Raw genomic sequence first — 23,094 nt, 5'->3', positions numbered from 1 at the left:
ACCTAGAAATTGGGTGCTATCATACCCAAAACCTAAAATATGTGGTATCGATTTTAGAACTGGGATACAAGCAGAGCCTGGAAAAATGGCAAACAATCTGGTGGCAATGCCTATAAAAATGGGTATAATGTTGTTGGAGGCTGGATAATGGTAACAGATGTTATGTAGTAAAGCAACTGGCAGCCCTATTGCCTGCATTAACTTGGAAGAGGAAAATAGACCCAATGAACGTTTGTATTTGGCTAAGTTGGTTTCCAGGCAGAATGTTGAAAGTGTCAGCTGATTGCCCCAAAGTATGGATAATACACTATGGCAAGAGAGAGATGAATTTAAGGAAAACTGGCTAGTTTGTAAGCATAATTTAAGGGCACATAAAGATACCAGAATTTGCAGGGTTAGAAAATAAAATGAGTTCTACAGTCTCTTCATCTGGCAAAAGATACTCAAAGTAAAATGGAATCTGGAGGGGTAAGTCCAAAGTTGTTCCTATAAAACTATCTGTTAAAAACTCTGAAAGAATTGAGGGGCTATCTAGTAGATCCTTTAATCTAGACAAAAGGGCTTGTAGAAATCTTAAGGACATTGTCCCAGAGATCATATTGTATAAATCTGGAATTTATAAATAAGATTTATAAGAGGTCCCAGGCTGGCCAGAGAGGCTTCTCCAGCAACCTAAAGTTGCCAACAAGAGATTCAGCCACAGTCTGGATTGTTCTCTTGAAGGGAGGATTTGGAGAAGAGAAATGGCACAGGTAAGAATTTAGGTAGATGAGAATGTATCCCATCTATCATATGATGTTGATGGTAAGATACAGATTTTAGAAACATTAAAATATTCAAAAGTGTGCAATATTAAGTCCATAAATAGGTAATTAAAATTTCAGTTTTAAATTTCAAGGCCTTGATTTTGTCTACAAAGTGTTTAGTCTCTTTCTCTTTCACATTCTTTACCCCCAAAGAAAATAAGCTCCTGTCTGATCCCAGAGCAATGTAACTTCTTGTGCGGCCTTTTCATACCCTTTATGATGTGCATCAGCCTGGTACAGTTGGGTAACCTTAGTGGGGAAAAACAGAGGAGAGCAGAGGTTTCAAATGTTTCTATTAAGAGGCTTCTAGAAAGTCAAATCATAATAGGAAACACTCACTAACAGCTGTGTGAACGAGAGACTCACATTACAGCTATTATTTTTTGAGCACTTGTCATAAGCCAAGCTAAGTGGTGTATATGTATGTGTTATCTCATTTCATCTTCAAAATGACCTTCATAGTTGGCTGTTATTACTGTCATTACCATTTCCCCCTTTAACTGTGAGGAATGAGAGAGGTAGGAGAGGTTAACTTGTCTGGGTTGCCATAACAAGTAAGTGCAGGATTCAGGATTTGAACCAAGAGCTCATGGTCTTACTGCAATATTTTGCCACCCATGATACATGGGAAAGTGTTTTAGAAATGGTATAGCTTTATAAAAGGTTAGCTTTTAATGTGGCTTGGTGAAAATAACATGGATTCTAGAGTCAAAATGGTCTTTATTTAATTTTCAACTCCATTGCTCCTATCCGTATGGTGTTGGTTTCCTAATTCCCCTGAGCCACGGTTTCCCAACCTAGAAAATGGAAGTGATGATAACTGCCTGGGGGGATTGTTGTGAGCATTTGCAATAATGTCTATGGAGAGCCTAGCACAATGTCCGAGAGGTGAGATTCTTGATAAATGCCAAGTGGTATTACATTCTACTCATAGTTCCTTGACGTGTTTTATACCTAGTGATCTTCTCGTTAGATGCCAGGGAGTCACCACAAAGGAATGAACAAAGGGGGAGTAGCAACACAGTACATTATTATAGCTGTCCCCAGAGATACAGATGCACTTTGTAGATTCATTTATTAGATCATCTGGACAGCACCTACTGCATGCCCACGGCATGTGCGAAACCATGTGTGAGAGGCGCTGTCTGCAGGGCAGATCCTACTTACATCAGAGCCTGCCCTCAAAGGACTTCGCTTCTGCACGTTTATTGGAGTAGATGCCTTTCTAGCAAGCTAAGTCACAATGCTCTCCGTTGACTGATTCACCAAAGTGGCCCCAGTGTCATCCAATACACAAAATTGAAACAAAAACACAAACAGAACAAGCAACTAGTGTCATGTACTTACTTTGAAGTCCATCTTCAGGTAACAGAGTTGAATACATTTTTATATTAAGCGATAAAGAAATTTTATGATGGGTAATTTATACATTTCAGTAGAACTACCCAGGAGTATAATTCTCAACTTGTTATCTTTTTTTTTTCTTTTTTTTTATTTCAGCAAATTATGGGTGTACATATGTTTAGGTTACGTGTGTTGCCCTTGGTTCCCCCCCCAACCGAAGTCCGTGTTTCAAATATGTCCATCCTTCGGGTAGTGCGCATTGCACTCCTTGCAACTTGTTATCTTTAAAGGGGATGCTGAGAGCTTTGACTTCATCTGAAAAGTAAAATTGCCATAATTCTTTTTTTAAAACTCATTAAATTTTAACTAAATGCGTACTTTTTCTGCTCAACTTGGGGGGAAAACATATTTTAAATATCTGTCAAGTCCGTCGTCATTACTCACAGAAATGTGCCTAATTTTAAGCTCAAAATGTGGACCTGCTCAGAGGAAGCGCGCCGAGTGTCACCCGGTGAACACGCAATGAAGGCGCATGTACAAATAGTAGAGCACAAAATCTTCTCAGAAGTTTCCTGGTGCATTAATACTGGAAGACTTGATTTGAAAATTTCCCATTCAAGTCTACTAAAGAGTTGGGGGTGGGGTGGGGAGAGAAAAACCCACTTATCTTAAAGATTCATGATTCAAGCTCCTGATAGAATCTGCAGTTTCCATAGCGCTGGGCCCTAGATTTCCCTTTAATGTAATTAAGCCTCAAGATTTATGAATACAACAGGCCAGAACTTGATCCGTGTTCATTTTCAATTACTGCAGTGAAAGGGCTCTATCCAGATGTCTCTATTTACAGCATTCAGGCAGGCCGGACCAGGGGCCGAGGGGGGAGGGCCCACAAATTGTCACACTTGTTAATTCTTCACAGAGGATACTCAGCTGAGGTCCTGGCTTTGACCCTGTGACAAAAGGCTGGGGGCCCCGGGGCCAGGGCATCAATGCTTCCAGGGACAACACCGTGACCCACGGGGGTCACTCTCTCTGCTTTGTAGGTATCTGTGTAATAATGGGGTCTATTCCTTATTTTTATTTCTGTTACAGTTCTGGGGGCACCAAAGGAAAAAAACTGGCTCCGAGGTGGATGTGAAAGACAAACATATATAATGAGAGCATCAGGTGTCACCTGGCAACAGTAACCACGATAAAATGCTACAGGGGAAATACACAGTATGCATTGACCCACATAATCGGGCCTATTTTGGGAGCATTGTTTTATTTTTCTTTTGAAGGGTGTTGTGTTCCTTTTTTTTTTTGTGTTCCTAGGTCTGCAATTTAGTTTTGTTGGGATTATTGGAACACAAGTGTCTTTTCTCTTGCTACAGTTACAGTCTTGCTTGTTTTGGAGCAGGTTTTCAACCACCAGATACCCACCTGCCAGGGCAGCCTAAAATATTCCATTTTATTCCCTTTATTTTTGCTTTGAAAAATTTCTGTGCTTTCCACGGCCATTCTACAGGTTTCTTAGACATGTGCTAAGTGTTTTCTTACACTAATATGGACATTTGCATTGAGGTATCATTTTAAAAGGAAAATCCCACACAAAAGGCTTAGAAAGAAGAGCCCAGCAGGAGATTCAGAACCACTAATGAAATGTACTGCATCCAGTAAAAAGCCCCAAATCCTACTCCACACTTTTCCTCTGTGGCATGTGTCTAGTCCATCATTTTATTTTCTCAACTCATAGACCACAGTTGTTACCTTGTGAAAAAGAATGAATTGGGATATTGCTTTTGTTGAGCTATAATTGGCTGTTATATTAACGTGCGGCTCAGTAAAATGGAATTGTTGGCCAATTCTCTTCCATTTCAGAAGGTTGCTTCTTGAAAGTACTGCAAATCTCCTCCTTGATTAGCCCCTTTAAATAAATTTTGTGTTTTTCTTTTTTGAGTCATGACCTTTACAGGACTCAAATTCATTTCAGTGAATTTAAAGAGATTTGAATAGAACAAGGGATTGTTCAAAAATAGAGCTTTCACTCAGATTTATTCCATTGTTGCCTTTCTGAGCAACACCTCTTTTTTCTTTATTTAAGGAATGATTTAATAATTCAATACCAAGTCTAATTAAGTTCAATACTTCATTATGCGTGAATTTATCCCTCTGGCTCCAATGAATATATTTTAAGATACAAATGACTTAATTTCTGACCATCTTTTTTTCCTTTTTTGAAAGATGAATGCACCAGGAATGTAGGACAGGAGAATAGGATTGAAGTATTTCATGATTAGTCATTACTTCTGAAAAGCTGTTATCCTGACAATTTTAGCAATTAATTTGTATCTTTTGTAGAAACACTTGTATAGACTTCAGGTCTTCATCCTTTGGTTATTAGAGGGAATTACAGGCCAACAGTATGTTTTGGAACAGTTGTTTTAGAACAGTATTGAAACACTACTACTGAATTGGAATATTAGTTTTTTTCAAGTTTTTTCAAGTTTTATTTAGTTCTTTTGCTACTTCCGGTTGATAGATCATGTTGACATCTCATTTTTTTTCTCAAATATTCCTATGTTTACATTTATTTAGTCTTACTTTTCTCTTTGCCTCCTTACCTTTCTTTTACATTCTCTTATTCTTTTCTCTCTTTTCCTCATTTCTTATTAGCTCCTGTGGATTTTTCCTTCCTGTGCCTCTGTAGCAGGCCAGGCACTATGAGATAGGCATTGCAAAAATGGATAAGACAGGCTTCTTGGTCACCAGGACATTATTCCCAACTGCATTGATGCATTGTGATTATTTAAAGGTATTTTTGAAAGGAAAGATATTTTTGTATGATCAAGTACAAGATTTTGTAAATATATTTTTATTTATTTTTAATTTTTTAAAAACAATTAAAAAATTGCTTTAATAGGTTTAGGAAGTACAAGTTGAATTCTCTTACATGTACATGTTGTATAGCGATGGAGATGGAGACTGGGCTTTTGGTGCACCCGTCACCCAGGTAGTGTCTGTTATACCCCATAAGTAATTTTTCACCCCTCCCCCTCCCCCACTCTTCTGCCTTTTGAGTCTCCAATGTCCATTATACCACTCTGTGTGCCCTTATGTAGCTCCATTTGTATAGTTTAGCTTTCATAATATTTTTTAAATGTGTAATAGGTTCAATATCTCCTCACTTGAACTTTCATTATGACATGCTTTCTTGAGTGGGAGAGAAGGAGTGGCATTAGAGTGACGTTCCTGAGAATTATTGATAACTACAGATAGCCAGTGGGTTGTGTCGATTCATGATGTGTATTGTACAAAAGAAATAAACGAATGCAACGCCTGGGAACCGCTGCCTTAGAGTGTTCACATTTGGAAGGAGGAGTGATGACACAAGCAAATGACTGATGAGCAATGAAGGGGTGCACAGCATTCAAGGGGGAGCAAAGCTAGAGGCTCGTCATTAGTGCACAACTTAGCAAAGATTCTGGTCCTGAAGTGGCAGTTTTACAGGATCTTCAAGTCTCCCAAGGAAAGAGGCCCCCAATGTGCATTTTTTTCCATGGGTGTTTTGTTTGTGCAAAGGCTTCAGTTAGGGGAATACAGCAAGCCCAGCTGAGAGGATAGAACCAAGTTGTTTAAAATGTTAATTATAAAGCTGTGGTAATTGGAAATTATCTGCAATATAATGTTATGTGGAAAAAATACGTGTTTATGGTGACAATTATGTAAAATGTGTGCATATGAAGGACAGTGCAACTTTTCCCCTTTCTAACATTTCCTTTGGTTTTAAAAAATGCAATATTGTATGGCATATATATGTAGTATTATTACAAAATTTTATACCATTAGTAATAATTATGGAAGTTTTTGTTGCAGAAAACTCTCTGCATAAGTTTAATTTTGTGGCAGAAAATGCTCTGCATAAAGCCCCTGCTCAGGGGACACTGGAGGGAATTAATAGCAGGGTTTGGGCCCCAGGAGCCAGAGCTATGGCAAGGTATCCACCAGAGGGGGCCTGGAATGGAAATGACCAAAGGGCAATTCTGAGCCAATGTTCTCTGAAAAGGCCAGAGGTCAAGCTGGGGAAGTCAAGTTCAGTTAAAGGAATGGACACAAACATGTCTGAAGGACTGGCATGTGTGCTGAGTAGAGTTGGAGAGTTTGGAAGTCCATTCTGGAGCACTCTGGGCAGGGGCCATTCAGGGAGGTGGGGTCACTGGGGTCTTCACAGCCCTCAACAGCACAGTCCGTGGTGGGTCAGATTGGATGACAGAACAGCCTTGGGGATGTCAAGGCCTTGTCTTCCCCGTTGTCTCTTATCTCATCACCCATCTCCCTTGTGTCTTGATTCCCTTCTAGTCTATTCTATTCCATGCAACTTCCACATTGGGGCCCAGGTAACCTTTCTAAAATTTCTTAAAAATTCATACTTTTATTTAAAACCCTCTAATGACTCCCTGCTGCATCCAGAATAAATGCCAAACCTCTTTACAAGTTTTTAAGCTCCCTTGCTGTCTCATCCCCGCTTCCTCTCCAGCTTTTATCTGTCTTAAGTTCCTTTTCCTCCCTAGGCTGCCAGCTCACTGAACTCCTTATGGTTCTCTGAAGGTGCCATCCTCTTTCTAACTGGTGTCTGTGTACCTGACCTCGTATTCCATTCAACTTTCATTCAGGTCTAACTTTGGATGGCACTTTTCTTGGAAAGCTTCTATGTTATCCCAAGATCGAGTTGGGTCTTTCTATTCCAGTACAGCTATTTGGGACTCATCTGTTTAATACGGTTTCCCTGATGGGCTTAGAATAGCAAAAGCACATATGGAAAGAACTTCAGACTTTTGTCAATAGTAGGTACAAGATAAGCAAGCCATATAATATAACCACCAAAAGAAAAAAATATTAACTCAATGTTACATACAGAAAATGAATTTTTCTTTTCTCTGCTTAGCTGTTGATATAAATTGTTAGTATTTATTGCAGTAAATACGCTGATCTGAGCCAACTCCTCTTCATGTATAAAAGTAGATGCTTGTGGGAGATCAGATTACTTCTGAGCATTGTATGTTAGATGAGAGTAGACTGAGTGATCCTATTTAAGAAGAGTGCATGCCTGCTGGTATCTGGCTTTCATGGACCTTGTTTTGGATACTAGGAGCCCTGTGTTTAGGAATTGATGATTTCAAAAACTTTCATTTTTCAGATGGGAAGATTACTACATTAAGAAAAAATATTTTCCCAGGAAATAGATCTGGGAAGAGGTTAATTTAAATACCATCCCTGTGCTGGCTATAGAAATAAATGGGGATTCTAAATGGCTCTTGGCGATAGGGCAGAACAAAAAAGTTATCTTTTAAAAATGTCTTAATGAGCAAAGTTGGATCACGTCAGAATTAGAGAGTTAATTGATGTTCTTTTTCAGAAGCTTTTCAGAGACAACTAACTTTGTGAGATGTGGTTTCTGTTACTAGAATCTCATGTAATGATGCAATTCATTCATTTATTCATCCAACTCTTGGATTTTGCATCCATTCATCCATTTATTAATTCATCATCCTTCTACCTACTCACTCATCAATTCAACCATTTCTTCTCCTATCCATCTCTGCATCCATCCATTTATCTATCCAGTAAATCTTGCATAAGCATCTACCCAGTATAAGGCATTCTGGTTACTGAGGGGATTCAAAAATAAGCAAGATAGTCTCTGTTCTGAAAGTCATTAAAGGTTAATAATAGTCTCTTAGACAATTGGGACCTGGATGCAGATAAGGAGAGAAGAGCGTTGAGGCCATACGCATTTTATACAAGTGTGAAGTACAGAGGCAGCACCCAGGTGTGTGAAAATGTGGTAAGAGTGTGTACAGGGGAGAATGTGGCTAAGCCTGGAAAGGTGGTTTGGATAAAAGAGCAGAAGCTATTAAATGCCTAACAAAGGAGTGTGGAGAACCTTTGGTGATTTCTGAGCAGGGAAAATAACATGAAGGTTAATTCTTCTTTAGGAAGATCAATCCAGGTCAATTTGGGAGATGGATTGGAGGGGAACGATAAGAGAGAAGAGGCAGAGAGACTGATTAGTGCTACAAGATAATTAGGTTTATCCTGATCTGGGTCACTTACAACACGCAGACTGTGCCATAGTTAAGCGAGGGGACTTTCCCATTAAAGCTACTCAGGTGCTGTTCGTATTTCAGGGATAGAAGAGGGAAGTTATGTTTATGTTACTCTTTTTGGTTTATGTTCAGTGTTGACTTTCTCCTAAATATTGAAGAGAGTAATTGATATATTCAAACGGACTGTTCCCGAGCTGGTGCATTCAGGCAGTTTTTATCATCATGACATATTATGAAGGCATAGGGGGAAGACACAATTATCAAAGTCCGAGTTTGAGAGTAAGGGAAGGATAGGCCTTTTCCCTTAGTAAAATATCATCAATCCATTGTTCTTGCACATACTGGTTGTAATATCTTTTGTGCAACCAGTGTGAAAACAAACATTTAACTCATTAGTGGCATAGCTTGCTTTGAAACACAATGCTCAGGGAAAAGAAGGCTAAAACAGGGGTGAAGAATTCTAATTCAATTCTCCAGGTCACTGATTTGAAAGAAAATAAAATTAGAGTTATACAAAGTATGGAAGAGGAGATCCTTTTCACAGAGTGGATAGAGTGCTATAAAGTTGTCAGGGCAAAAATATCTATCTTTGCACTTTCCAAAGCAAATCCTTTTTAACTGCCTGCGTATTGCAGTAAACATGGCATGTATATGAATAAAGCCACTTCTTTTGGGGGGTGGGTTGAAGTGGGATGCTTTAATGCTTTCTTCAGTCTCAAGATGATGTCTTATTCCCACAAATTTATAATGCTTGCTTTGCCTTGTTGAAAATAACCAATCTGAACCTTTCTGCAGAGATGTTCTCTGGCTATCACTAGATTTCCAAGCTCCCATGAAAATGCGTATATTTTTCCAATATGTTGAGCTCTGCCCAGTGCCATGGGCAACCCACTCCTCTCCATCCCCTGTAATGCACTAAATCTTTTGGTTCATAGAATACTCTCTCAGATTCTGACAGCTTCACTAGTACTTCATATCAACTGAAAAACTCTGTGAGTTAAAACTTTTAAAAATCTACCTTGATTTTATATCAACTTCTGCGTTATTTTATATAAATATGTATGCCCCTATTGAATAACATACATTTTGATTATAATAAAAACAAGCAACCAAAATGACACCCAGCACACACACACACGGGTGTCCTACATGTTACACACATACACACACTCAGTTGCAAAAAGGCCAATAAGAAATACTATGAATCAAAGGTGCCTCAGTAATCACCTGCTAAATCATGTAGCCCTATCTGAAAAGAATGAAGAAACCTATAGAAAAAGGCAGAGGGGTTTCTCTTCTTGGAAACAGGGGGTAAAAAAGAATACAATTTGGCACCTTCTCAGTGTGGCAGCTGTGCCCATCTCGGCAAGAAAACACCATCAAGCAATTCGTGAATTCCTGTTAAATAATTGCTCTTCCCGTAAGGTGACTATTGTGTTCTGTCCCTCATTATGAATGTCTTGCCGTCTGATTTTTGGCACATTTAATCCTGTTCAAAACCAAATTAAACTCTGAAAGCATATGTTACTGTAAACCATGAGTCACAGTCATGATATTTTGCATGATATTTTGTTCAGCAGCTGTCTTAAAAATAAAAAGCAAAGAGCTACATCTACTGTATGCTTTTGATGTGCCAGAGACTGTATTAACTGATTTTTGGACAAGCATTGGGGGAAGAGTAGAAGAGACGTGAGCTTTGCATCCCAGGGATCTGGGATTAGGACCTCCCCCACCACCTCCCCACAAGATGTGATGTCTGACCTGATGTAGGACTTGCTTCCTTGCCTAGAAAATTCAGGCAATAACTTCTTTGGCCGATCCTCCTCTGGGCAGGCCCTACATTCCTGGGTGGTACAAGAAACAGAAGCCTTCAAGGAACAGGCTAATGATTCTCGTGTCTCAGTCCCAGGCTTTCTTCCAGTAGCAGGTTGACTGGTTTGAGGGACAGGGGAGACAGTGTGAACGTGTAGTTATGCAATGTATTAATTTCATTGTCTTCACTAGGATCAGTGTGAAAAGAAAGGGATCTATATTACCCAGGAGTTTTCAAACATGCAGGCTTGAATTTAAAATTTAAACAAATTATTCCTCCTTAAATATTTATTTTCTTTATTCCCTCTTTTGACTCTCTTCTTGGTGAACAGTACCATGTCCAGGGCAGTCTCGCAGGGCTGCCTATTTCTTTGACCAAAGTAGGCACACTCATCGCCACCTTCATAACTGCATGGTCATGGTGCCCTGGCGGTGCTCATCGCTAGCTATGTGGTCACCTCTTGGCAGAAACTGAGCACACACAACTGTGTTAAGTTTGTGTGGTCAAAATCATGCAAGAATAATTCACTTCATTCCATTGTATTTTATTGACACCGTTTGTATTAAACTGACCTTCATAATTTCCACTGTCCTTCTATATTTGGTTCTCACGCTTGGGGAAGTCTGCCTTTTCCTCAAATTTTCAAGACGGTTTATTTCTCAAATATAACTTTAACTTGATCATAGTTGTATATATCATTGTAAATTTTACTTACCACTTTAATTCTCCAATACCTACTTCATCAGAACATGATTAAAAGAGCTAATATTATTTACTGACGGTCACAGAGCTAGCACGAGGAGGAAGAGATGAATGCAGCGTGTCAGGCTCTGGAGTCTGTGTTTTACCTACCTAGCACATGGTACCTGCTCCCCCGTGAAAAGGAAAGCCAAGTTTGCTCTTTGATGTGGGGGATTCATCTCGCTCAGATTTTATTCCAGTTTACCTGATAAACATCATAGCGTGTGTTTATATCACAATACTATTTATTTGGTTATTATTATTTAGTTGAGTTAAAACAATCATAGTGTTTAGTTGAAATGCAGCTCAATAAAAATAGGCTTAATGTGCAACATATTTCTTATTTCAATTCTGAACTATGACATTTTACTTGTGCTGATTCAAAGGTTAAAAATCTGGACTCAGTTAAAATGTTAGTTTGCAGAAAGAGTTCCAGAACATGTACTTTATGCTGGGGTGTCAGATGGTGTTTTGCTCCCTTTGTAGGAAGTCCAGATGTGGCACCTGTGTTTAAGTGTGGTCTGTTTAATTATGCTCTACAAACTCAGGGCATTGCAGTTAGTTGCAAGTGTTCATTGCGTTGATCACTTAGCCTGTTACCAGGGGAAATAATATTGGACTCCTTTATGATTTATATTTAGAGTGGAAGTAGGGTATGGAATTCAAATAATCTGTTTTTAAGTATATATCTCTTTCTCTGTCTGGCTCTCTCCCTCTGTGTGTGTGTGTGTGTGTGTGTGTGTGTGTGTGTGTGTGTGTGTGTATGAACGATCGTGCATGCACACATGTATACATAATTGTCTTAGTCTGTTCAGGCTACTATAACAAAACGCCTTTGACAGGGTAATTTATAAACAGCACAAATTTATTGCTCACAGTCCTGGAGTCTGGGAAGTCCAAGATCAAGATTCTAATAGATTCACTGTCTGGCGAGGGCTTGCTTTCTGCTTTAAAGATGATCCCTTCTTTCTGTGTCCCCTCATGATAGAAGGGGTGAACTAGCTCCCTCAGATCTCTTTTTAGTCCTATTTATGACCCTGATGACCTAGTCACCTCCCAAAGGACGCACCTTTTAAAACCAACACATTAGGGATTAGATTTCAACACAAGAATTTTGGAGGGGCACAAACATTTGGAATATAGCAATAATTGTCTATATCATAAATTTGCTTTCTGTGCTTTTACTTTTGCATAATAACTCTGTATTTTATAGTCCCCAATGATACTATATCAGATGAAAGAAAAGCAGAGGGTTATAGAAACAATATGTCCCTATAGTTTTGTGTGATAAAATTGACAGTTAAGTCCTCCTGTGGTTGTTATTTCTTTTAAAGCGTTTGCATACTAAAATGATTAATAGCATTAAATATATAGTTCTATTAAAATAGTGTTATCACTAAAAGAGATTAATTTGTTCAGATACGTAGCAAATTAGTTGCATATTACCTTGATGTAATGGCTAAAGCTGGCAGATGAGTCAGCGCACTGCGGAATAGATGGAGGAGGATGGAAACACTGCAGCGTAGCCTTCTGCACGTATGTCCTGAAGGAAATTAAGTACAATAGTGAAAGTTGCTGGGGTACACTTAGAAGCACTTTAGGCAAGATCTTGGTTCAAATTCTCCTTGTTTAGTAACCAAGTATCTTTGAAGGTATCGTTTAATCCTCCATTCAGTTTTCTCATCTGAGTAGAGACCATAGTACCTACTCTGCAGGCTTGTTGGGATGTACTCAGTGTCTATTGCTCCCTTTCCCCCTGTGTCTCATGGTTGGTTTTCAAGAGAGTGAATAGACATGAACATAAGGAGTCTTCTACTTTTCACCTGATTTACTGCTCTGAAAGAACAGAGGGGAGGACACTTTGATCCCTAAGACTTAGAACCATCTGGAAATAACTCCTCTGGTCTTACTTGCTCTGCTTTCCCTGCTATTCTTGCTGGAACAAAGTTATAGTCCCAGATGTTCTTCTTGAGGCTCTTTTCAAGGCATCAGCTAGAGCAAAGATGGTAAATGTGGGTACATATTCCTCATCTACCTTAGAATTTGCTATTGGTGATGGTAATCATGTCAGTCAGTCGTGACTCTCTCTCCCATGATACCCAGAAGGGTCTCCAGGCAGCCACTAGCCAGTTGACCTGAGTTGGTGTTCAAATTGTCCTGACCTGACAGTCCTACAGGAAGAGTCAGCACACAAATTTGAACACAAGGATCTTGACTCAGAGATGACCAAATATGTTTACTTTCTTTTTCACACAAGCACACAGAGATTACATGAGTTACTCAAGACGCCAGGACTAACATTTGGTGCTCTCGACCTCAAAATTAAGGCTCCTTTTAGTCTAGGTTTTTCAGTTTTTGCTTCTGAAAATATTGTCTACCTGGGAATGGGTGGTCTCAGGAAACGGTGATTTTGAAGTCTTTGTGGAATTATCCAACTACAGACTGGATGACAATGAGGTGGGAGTGTTATTGGGGGATTCAAACATCGGCTTGGATGTTGGATTAAATAATCTTTAAGATATATTCTGGGCTCCAGATTCTGAGATTTTCCTTACAGGGTCACATAAGAATTTAATTTTCTAAACACGAAATGTCTCAGGAAGTAAATTCCATGCCTGGGACTCATTTGTAATTAGACATTCAGGACTCTAAATAACATTTGGGCTAATTAACTTTTGCCTGGTTTCATGAAATACATTTAGTACTTCTGACCATGTTAATACATTGTGCTCATTGTAAGGCTGTTAGTAGACTTGTAAAAATTAAGAAATTTGGAAAATAAAGATCAATACCTAAATACTTAGTATAGTACTTTAAAGTCAAGGGGTTGCTAAATGCATGACCAGATATCATAATTATTTTTTGGTAGGGAAGAAATTTTCTTCATCTGCATACACCTCTTAAAAAGAATCTATAAGAAAGTTGGCAACTTAAGATAATACAAGATTTCAGACATGCACATCTGTCCATTTTTGACCACAATGAATGTTAAATAGATTTTCAAGTTTTTTATGGGTATCAAAGTGATGTTCTTATTGAACCTTAAAAGCCATAGTGGGCCTCCCTTGTCTCCTACCTTCCCCCTTGCAGCGTTGTAAATCTAACTTCTGCCCGTCCTATTGTGTAGAAAAAAGCAGCCATATTGTGCTGATTGCTATTAAATTAAAGCAGAAAGGGAGAGACACAAATGTGGAAGCCCATCTTACCAGCAGGGATACCACTATCTTTTATTTTGCATTTTGGGAGGGTCAGAAAGTCATGACAGGCATCTGACCTCTGATAACCTCTTTGATGCTTCTGTGTGCAGTTTTTGGGGGAAGAACTTAATTAAATACAATTGAATTTCCCTGCTAACATTGCCACTGAAAGGACTCTTTTTAGATGGCCCAGTGTTTGCTGGTGAGGAACAAACAAAGATGCTTCTTTTGTTCCTCAAAGAAAAGTTAGCATATGTTAGTTAAGGATTTGTGATTTCTTTTGACTAGACTGGCGGGTCTCTAAAAATTCAATGAGTCTTCTGAAATGGTAACTATGATAAAAGATGAAATATGTGATTTACTAAAACCCTGAGTGTTTTTATTCCTGGTAGTTATTGCTAAGGTTAATCTTTTTAAGGTTTTACTATGTTAATCTATACTTAAAAATTATGGTCATCAATTTATAATGAAATTGCTGATATTTGGCTACACAAAATGTAACTTGTCTATCTTCTGGATTCTCTAGCTACTAGAGGAAGAGAAGTGTTTTCAACAGATGTACTTTTGTGCTTTTTTCTAGGAAACTGTTATAACAAGAGTGGACAGATAATATTCAATTTTTGGTTTTGAACAGTTTATTAAGCATATTCATTGCTGAACAAGAAACTTCTTTACAAGGTACACTTTCATAAAAAGAAATTATATAAATATGTGGATTAAAAATCTATTTTCCCATTATTATTCATGGGCTTCTGAAATGAGTGGCTGACAATTAGAGACTGAGGAATCAATTTTATAAGCATGATATACACAAAGAATAAGTTATTTTATTCAAGTTTGAGACTTGGTACTTATTTTGAGAGGAATCAGGTTTATATCTTCTTAGATTCAAAGCATCTTTTCATTCTGGATGATTTTGTTTTCCTTGTAGAGAGGATTAGAATTAGGGACTGATACTTTTGAATTTAAAGTTGACTATTGTGTGTATTAAGTCTACTTCCTCACCTCCACACCCCCTTCCTCTGTTTCTAAGCTTTCCCAGATCTCTCTAATTATTTAGGGGGAGAAAAAGTCAACACTTGACCCCGCTGCCCTGTCTGGCTTCTGTCTCATCTCTTGTTCCCCATTCATGGTTAAACTCCTAAAAGTAGTGTGTACTATGCCCACAGCCTATATACCCGCCTCACTATCTTTCCGGCATCTAGTTTTTATGTTCATCCTTGTACTGGATACTAAGTATGCCAGCTTAAGTGGCCAGCAGTTAGGGCCACTATGGAAGGGTGGAAGGCTGTAAGTGGCACAAAGCTCCAAGCCAAGAGCTAAAATCTTGGTGTATGTACTGGCCTAATTAAGTCCTGCCATGGGGCTATATCTGCCAAGAGGGGGCTGACATTATTATTATTATTATTATTATTATTTTGTACTTTGCCTGAAGGCTTCATAGGGTTAGCTGTGTTTTTGCCAACAATTCCCTTGGTCCAGTCTTGGCTTTTTCTGTCTGATCTTATTTTTCAAAATCTAGACCATTAAAAATATAATAAATAAGCATGTGCTCAAGACTGAAATCTCAGTTGTTTAAAGTGCTCAAAATTCTTTGTCACCAGGAGGTTTGTCCAAGTCTGTTAAAATCTTAAAACCATGGCATTGGGATGAATTATAGTTGACCTTTGAACCACATGAAGGTTAGGGGTGCTGACTCCCTTACAGTCGAAAATCTGTGTATAGCTTTTGACTCCCACAAAACTTAACAACTAATAGCCATGTTAACAGAAAAAAACCTACACTTTGTAAAATAACTTAAAGAGGTTTATTCTGAGCTAAACATGTGTGACCATGGCCTGGGGAGCCGTGTCCAAGATGTCTTGAGCAAGTGGTCTCAAGGTGGTTGGGTTGCACATTCATTTTATACATTTTAGACAGACAATTGTAGTTACCATATGTAGTTATCATAAATCAGTACATGGAAGGTGTACAGTGGTTTGGCCTTAAAAGGTGGGATATCTTGAAGTGGGGGGCCAACAGGTTATAAGTGGGTTTAAAGATTCTTTGGTTTGTAATTGGCTAAAGAAATAAAGCTTTGTCTAAAAGCTTGGAATGTTTTAAGTTAAGATAAAGAAGTCTGTTAATCAGAGACAAGCCACAATATATGACTCACGTAATCTTTTCAGCAAATTGATGGCCTGGAGGTGATTTTTTAAAAATTCTTTTTTATTTCAGCATATTATGCGGGTACAAATGTTTAGGTTATGTATATTGCCCTTGCCTCACCAGAGTCAGAGCTTCAAGCATGTCCATCCCTCAGACAGTGCGCACCACACCCATTAGGTGTGTATATACTCATCCCGTCCTCCCCCCTCCCGTCTGCCCGACACCTGATGAATGTTATTACTATATATGCACTTAAGTGTTGATCAGTTAATACCAATTTGATGGTGAGTACATGTGGTGCCTGTTTTTCCATTCTTGGGATACTTTACTTAGTAGAATGGGTTCCAGCTCTATCCAGGATAATACAAGAGATGCTAGATCACCATTGTTTTTTGTGGCTGAGTAGAACTCCATGGTATATATATATACCACATTTTATTAATCCACTCATGTACTGATGGGCACTTGGGTTGTTTCCACATCTTTGCAATTGTGAATTGTGCTGCTATAAACATTTGTGACCTGCAGGTGATTTAATCTTTGCTCTGCAGGGCCTTAGGTCCTGTTAATAATTTAGTCTCTTGGTATCTGAGGTGTGTCCGACCTCCTTTCCATTCATGGCCAGGAACTCAGTTTTAAGATTTTCTGGGATCCCCTTGTCCAAGAGGGGTCTCAGGGGTGCTGTGGATTTTGTTTTAGTTCACAGCTTACTGTTGACTGGAAGCCTTACCAATAACATAAAGAATTAGCTAATGAATAATTTGCATGTTATATGTATTATTTGCTGTATTCTTAAAATACAGTAAGCTAGAGAAAAGAAAATGTTATTAAGAAAATCTTAAGGAACAGAAAATATATTTACTATTCATTAAGTGGAAGTAGATCATCATAAAGGTCTTCTACCTCATCATCTTCATGTTCAGTAGGCTGAGGAAAAGGAGGATGAGCAAGGGTTGGTCTTGCTGTCTCAGGGGTGGCAAAGGTTGAAGAAAATCCATGTGTAAGTGGATCCACACAGTCGAAACCTGTGTTGTTCAAGGGTCAACTGCATTTTTTTCTTGTATTTAAACAAAATACTAATTGAGAGAAGGAAAGATAAAGACTGGAATCCTGATGTAAAAATGCTATGCCAATCTATTTTTTATTGCTCACTGTCTCATAATCCCCCAGGCCAGTCATCCCAATATACTTACGGGAGACACCCAAACACCGTGAAGAGAACACAGGCTTTACCACTAGGCAGACTCACATTGGAATCTCAACTCCACCACTTGGTGATATTGCCCTTGGGCTGTAATTGGATTTTCTAGGCTTCAGAGATCTCATCTACAAAATAATGACAAAAGCAGTTGCCTCTCAGTAGTCCTTCGGTAGAGGTTTTAGGGACTTATTGCAGAACACACATACTAATTTTGTCTGGAAGCAACTAACAGTGGTATTGGAAGGTTCTCCCAGTCTAGACTTTTCCCCCACATGGTTAACAATACTCTTCCTTCCTCTTCTTCAGCTAGATATTTTTTTTTGCTCTTGCTTCAAGATTTGGCTCAGTTAACATCTCTTCCAAGAAGTGTTTCCTGATACTTCTCATTTGTGTAAATATTCTTCCACTTAGGTCCAGGAGAGGAGCTCTCCTGGCACCTTATGCCTCCTTTTCTCCCCAACCTTTATCCTGCTGTGCTATAATTGAACTAGGGCAGCCTCATGGAGATTGTGCATCATTTATCGTTGTATCCTTGGTGCTTAACGTGGTGCTTGGCAAATCAATAACTATTTGATAAACTGAATTATCTTGATTTCAGCACCTGGACAAATGGACAAAAATGTTTCAGCAAAGCTTTGGCAGCTAAGAAACTCAGATGATTAGAATCACCGGTGACTAGACCACTTCCTTCTGTATTTTATTTCTAATGACTATTCCTCTATTGCTTAAATTCTGGCCCATTACACTTTCCAGGTCTCTTCTTGGAAAGGAACTGATCTATTTTCAAGGCTTCAGTTACCTCTGGTCCTGATATTATAACATATTTAAACCAGCTATCTACAAGGATCAGTAGATCAATAACTTGCTGTCCTGGAACAAAAATCACTTGGGAGCTTATTATAAAAACATAATCTCCGGGCCAATTCTGGACTTTCTGGATCAGAATTTGCATTTCAACTAGTCCCCAGGTGATTCAAATGCACAATAAAATGCAAGAAGCCCTGGATCAGTAACAGTTGCCTTCAAGAATAGTGTATTCTCTGCATTTCCTGGTATTTAAATGTGTTTGCCTTTGAAGACTCAGGGAAAGGCACTGGGACTGTTGCAAAAAGAAAGAAATAGTACACTGGGATATTGATGAACTCTTGGTCAAAATCAGGAAGTAATTTTCTGACCAAGAAAACTGCACATGAAACACTCCACATTAGAACTAAGTAGACAACCTAAATCTTTTGAAAGTTTTCAAATAAGTGAGAAATGAGTTTTTTTGTCTTAATGTCTTGATCCTTTGCTTGGAAATAAAATGATTACCTTTTAACAGAAAGATTACTTTTGAAAGAAATGCACTACCCCACATGGAGACAAACAGGTGTTTTATTTGGTCGCAGTTAAATGACCTAGGCGAGGATTTCCAAAGCTATCTCCTGGTTTCTGTTTTCCGTTCCAATCCCAGAGGCAGAGCAAGTATTTGCTTTTAGCATAGTTGACACCCAAGCACGCTCCGCAAATGTTTCCACAAAGCCAGCTGCCCTTTATAGATCACTCCGGGAACTCTTCTTTTGGTCACTAACCCTCGAGCACCTACAACCCCTTATTTGTGGAGGTATTTGTAAGACAGGAAGGGCTCATGAACCTTCAGATCTTATTGGGGAGAGTGTTCAGGACTCTTGAAAAACTTTATCCCTTTGCTCAGATCGTTGGGCTCATCTGAAGACACTCTCTTCTCCAGCCTGATCATCCTATTGTAGCCTTAGCGGGGGAAAAAATTCCCCCACACATATACAAAATCAGCACATCACCTCTGTAGCATTTCTTGGCTAAATATTGTAGGATTGAAAATTCTGAGAAAATTCTTTCCTCATCTAAAATCGTCATTGCATTTAGAATGTATTTTTGGAGTGACCTTTCTGTTGATGGATTTTGTGGACACATGAAATTTTCTGTTTACTTCCTTTGTCTTATCACCAGTTCAGTAATGCTTTCTGCCCGGGGTCTCTCCTTTATCTACCACAGTACCTTATTCTCTCCTCCTTTTAAAAAAATAGAGTCCCTGAATGTGTTTAATGACTGACCTTTAAGATGATGTGCTGAATCGATTAAAAGGCTATGGTCAAGCACTCATCTGGCGAATGAAGTTACAAAATTGTCAGTGCAAAGACCTTTTACTGAGATATACTGGATGTACAAGGACCTGGTTGTGGATTTAGTTTTAATTCTTCATGCACCTAATAGGTGGTTCAAGTATGCAGACGTGTGTGTCCATGCACGTACGTGTGTGCATGCCTGCATGTGTGTGCATGCCTGTGAGTGTGAACAGAACAAAAACTTGAACCCTCTAGCACACACCACCTGTTTTCACATCATTTGTTATTACAAAAGGTTTTTTTTTCTTTTAATTAGCTGAGCTGTCCTATTTTTCAGTAACTTGCCTCTTCTCTAACATATGGGCTGTAACCGTATTTCTTTTCGTTAGACCTGAGCCTTATTTGTCATTTATACCATACTTTTGCCTTTCTCTTTCACTTGTGAAGAAAGGGAGGTTTTTCTATTATTTTAGAGCAAAGCACCTCTGGTTTATGTGGCGACTCTCGTGGCTTTCTAAATGTACTTGATTTAGCTTTCAATGTGTAATTACTGCCAAACAAGTTAATTGCTTTATAAGTGTCCAAAATTCCCTGGATTAATTTTGCTTTCATTTACCAACCTTCATTACACATCCACTGTTCAACATAAACACAAATGATTGTTAATGAATGCCTAATGCCATATTCATTAGAAAATCAGGTTAATGACTGGCAATGAATATCCAAGCTACTTTATTCTTTCAAGCTTTTTATTTATTTATTTTTTTGGCTTGTTGATTACAATAGCTTTTTTGTTTACAAAGAAATTCTACCTGTGTTCTAGCCTTGCGTAAAAATTCAGGGTAGGGCTTTTCCGAGGAATCAGATGACTCCAATCCCCTGATTCTTTTTTTCCTCAAGCAGATACCTCCAAACTCATCAAATTGTATACATTAAATATGTGCAATTATTTGTATATCAATTACACCTCAATAAAGCTGTGTAAAAAATTTAAAAAATGAAACCATCAGAATGCACATGATTTCCTTGGGCTATTGGCTACCATAAAGCCTTATTTATTGTTTGGAGAGCAGAAATCTCATGATTGCTGTGTACAGGTGGTCAGGAGGTGTATTGAACAACCTTCAGAGGCAGTGTTTCTCTGTCGCAGTCTCGGTGAGTGATGCCACCCCCTTGTGCCATCCACAACCTGCATAGCTCTGAGCAGTGGCACCGAGAAATATCCATTGAAATTAAAAATGTGTCAGAGCAGTGTGGTTTGGGATAGCATTCAGTGCTTGGTGCTGACCACCCTGGGCAAAGGTTGCCTATCAGAAGACACCAGATGTGTGAAAGTACTGGAGTGACTGGCCGGGAGTCCACAGAGTCAGAGGACTGGGGTATACAGTATGGGATGGATCTGTCTCTCCACCCTGGTGCTTCTTGCTTTGGAGATGAAATTTCTTCCCCTCCCTGCAGACATGGGGCTGCTTTCCCAGTCAAAACCAACAGCAGGATTTTGAAGCATTAAGGGGTGGAAAGCAGAGCCCAGGCTCTGACGTTTTAGCACTGGCTTGTCCCTACATGACTGCGTGATCTTGAGCAGTTTCCTCGTCTATCAAGTGTGAATGTCGGTGGTTTGGGATTCCGTCCAGTTCTCACACTCTGTGACTCCTTTTGGGATCACAGGAGAGTTCCATGCATTCTTTAAGCACATGCGTTGGATGCTTACCATGTGCCTAGCACAGAGCTGAAGTCAGGGGTTCCTTGACCTCATGGGAGGACACATCAGGGTGGCCCACACACCCCACCTGTCCCTGCCGGCAGTACAAATGCGGCACAGTTATGACACACTCAATTTCAGAGCTCTGATCTTTTGATCCTCCTGAATTATTTCCTCCACATTCCAGCACGTCTATCTTCTTCTGTCACCTGGAACCTCCTTCTACTTCTCTCGCCACTGTCCTTCAGTCTTGGTACTGTTACCAAACCAAGCTTGTTTCTTCCCTTGCACAGTGTGTCAATCACTGAAACAACGAGCTTTGCAGTAGAGAAACAGTTTGTTCATGTAGTAGCCAAGAGAGGAGACAGGAGAACAGAGCTCAAATCCACCTGCCTGGAGGTAGGGTTAAGGGATATTTATGGGATAAAGGAGCAGGGTGGTCCGAGGTGTGGGGAAAGGTGATCAGAGGTAAGAAAGGTGAGGGAATCAGTGGTCTGCACAGGTGTAGTCGAGCTTCTTCATAGGACACCTGTTTAGAAAGTGGCAACATTAGCATGATACAAGGGTGGAGTTTTTGGCCATCAAACGTCAAAAAGTCACCCACCGGACACTCACACAGGCCCAGTTGGAGGTTTGGTGGTCTCAACTGGCTTAAACTAGACAAGAGCCAACTCCAAATTCCTGAAAAACAGCTTAGGCAACTCTTACTGTAGTGACCTGTAGGTCATACATATTATCTATAAGGAAGCTAGTGGGAGTTTAGTTATGTATTGTTCAGCTACATGACTTTTAGCTATACGGGTTTAAAATCAACTAAAAGCAAGAGACTGCAAGCAAGCAAGGCAGGTGAAGTTTGATAGGCCCGATCAGTCTAGCCCTCAGCTTCAGTACTTTGATCTCAAAGAAGCTGTCGTCTCTTCTTCCATTTTCATGTCCATTTGGGGGTCTCCTCTATCACCCAAGTCTACATATTCTACATCTCCTGGTTCCACGTGTGTCTGTGCTCCACATGTCTCCCCTTCCTCACATTTAGTATCATTGAAATTTTGTCTTCATTCGTGTGATTCTCTGGTGACTACCTCCTGCTTTAGATTCTAATCACCTTGAGGAAAGGGAATGGCCAACATGCCATTGTCTTTCTGACCCGTGCTTGCATCCTGGTCATAGGCCTGTTGTGGGGTCTCTTTTTCATGACAATAGTCTTCCCAGGCTTATTTTAGCAAATACTGAGTAACAAAAAGTCAAAGACTCTGAGAATCCTGACTAACTAAATAAAAAGCATCAATCAAATTGAAAGTGAGAAGTATGAAAACCAATCCTGATATTGTCTTATTAAGTTTTGACATTTTAAGCAGAATTGCAAGGTTCTCTACCACTGTGAGATCGTCAGGGTACCTTTTCTGCCCTCCCTGAGTACACCTATCATATGTAGTATGTATTTGTTTCAGTCCAGTTTCTACTGTGATAATTCTGCCTAACAAACAACTCTAAAGCAGTGACTTTCAACAAGAAGCGTCCGTTTCTTATTTATGTTCATGGGTCTCTGGGTTGGCTGTAGCTGTGTTGGGCTCAGCTGGGATTGTCTTGAGGCTGTGAGAGGTATACCAAAGTCACATGGCAAAGGATGTAAATGTTTAATTCCATCTCATCCAATATATCACAGAAGTCTCAAAATACTTTGTTTCCTTCAGGACGTGTGTCACAGTTGAAATTTTACATGTATTTGTAAAAAATAAATTTTACCTTTATTTAGTTACTGCCCGTGGTTTCCTCTGGATTCTTGCAGGTGGGAATTGTGATTTGGGCTCACCAATGTCCTCCAAACACCTAGGACAGTGTTCTGGACAATATCAGGTACTCAGTGCATGAACAGCTATTGTTTGAATGCATTAGCTTTTGTTCTGCCTAAAAAATCATCCTAAGAATGGAAATATATCTTTGTGGGAATTACTGAAGTGACACTAAATGCCTT

The 23,094-nt window shown here is 39.3% G+C and overlaps 1 protein-coding gene across 1 annotated transcript in view; it reads left to right on the top strand.

Annotated features, from left to right (window-relative positions):
- The first annotated feature begins 743 nt into the window (after positions 1 to 743).
- The window catches only part of LOC105815108 (chromosome unknown open reading frame, human C12orf42), a 108,630-nt gene continuing 86,279 nt past the window's right edge, over positions 744 to 23,094 (top strand). Inside the window, exon 1 of the mRNA XM_012650244.1 lies at positions 744 to 752. Within this exon, the coding sequence (XP_012505698.1) occupies positions 744 to 752 (9 nt within the window). The remainder of the gene's footprint in view (positions 753 to 23,094) is intronic.

This window comes from Propithecus coquereli, unplaced genomic scaffold, assembly GCF_000956105.1.
Source record: "Propithecus coquereli isolate 6110/MARCELLA unplaced genomic scaffold, Pcoq_1.0 Scaffold316, whole genome shotgun sequence".
Lineage (NCBI taxonomy): Eukaryota > Metazoa > Chordata > Mammalia > Primates > Indriidae > Propithecus > Propithecus coquereli.
Note: the sequence above shows the minus strand (reverse complement) of the source record. Positions and strands in the feature narration are given on the sequence as shown.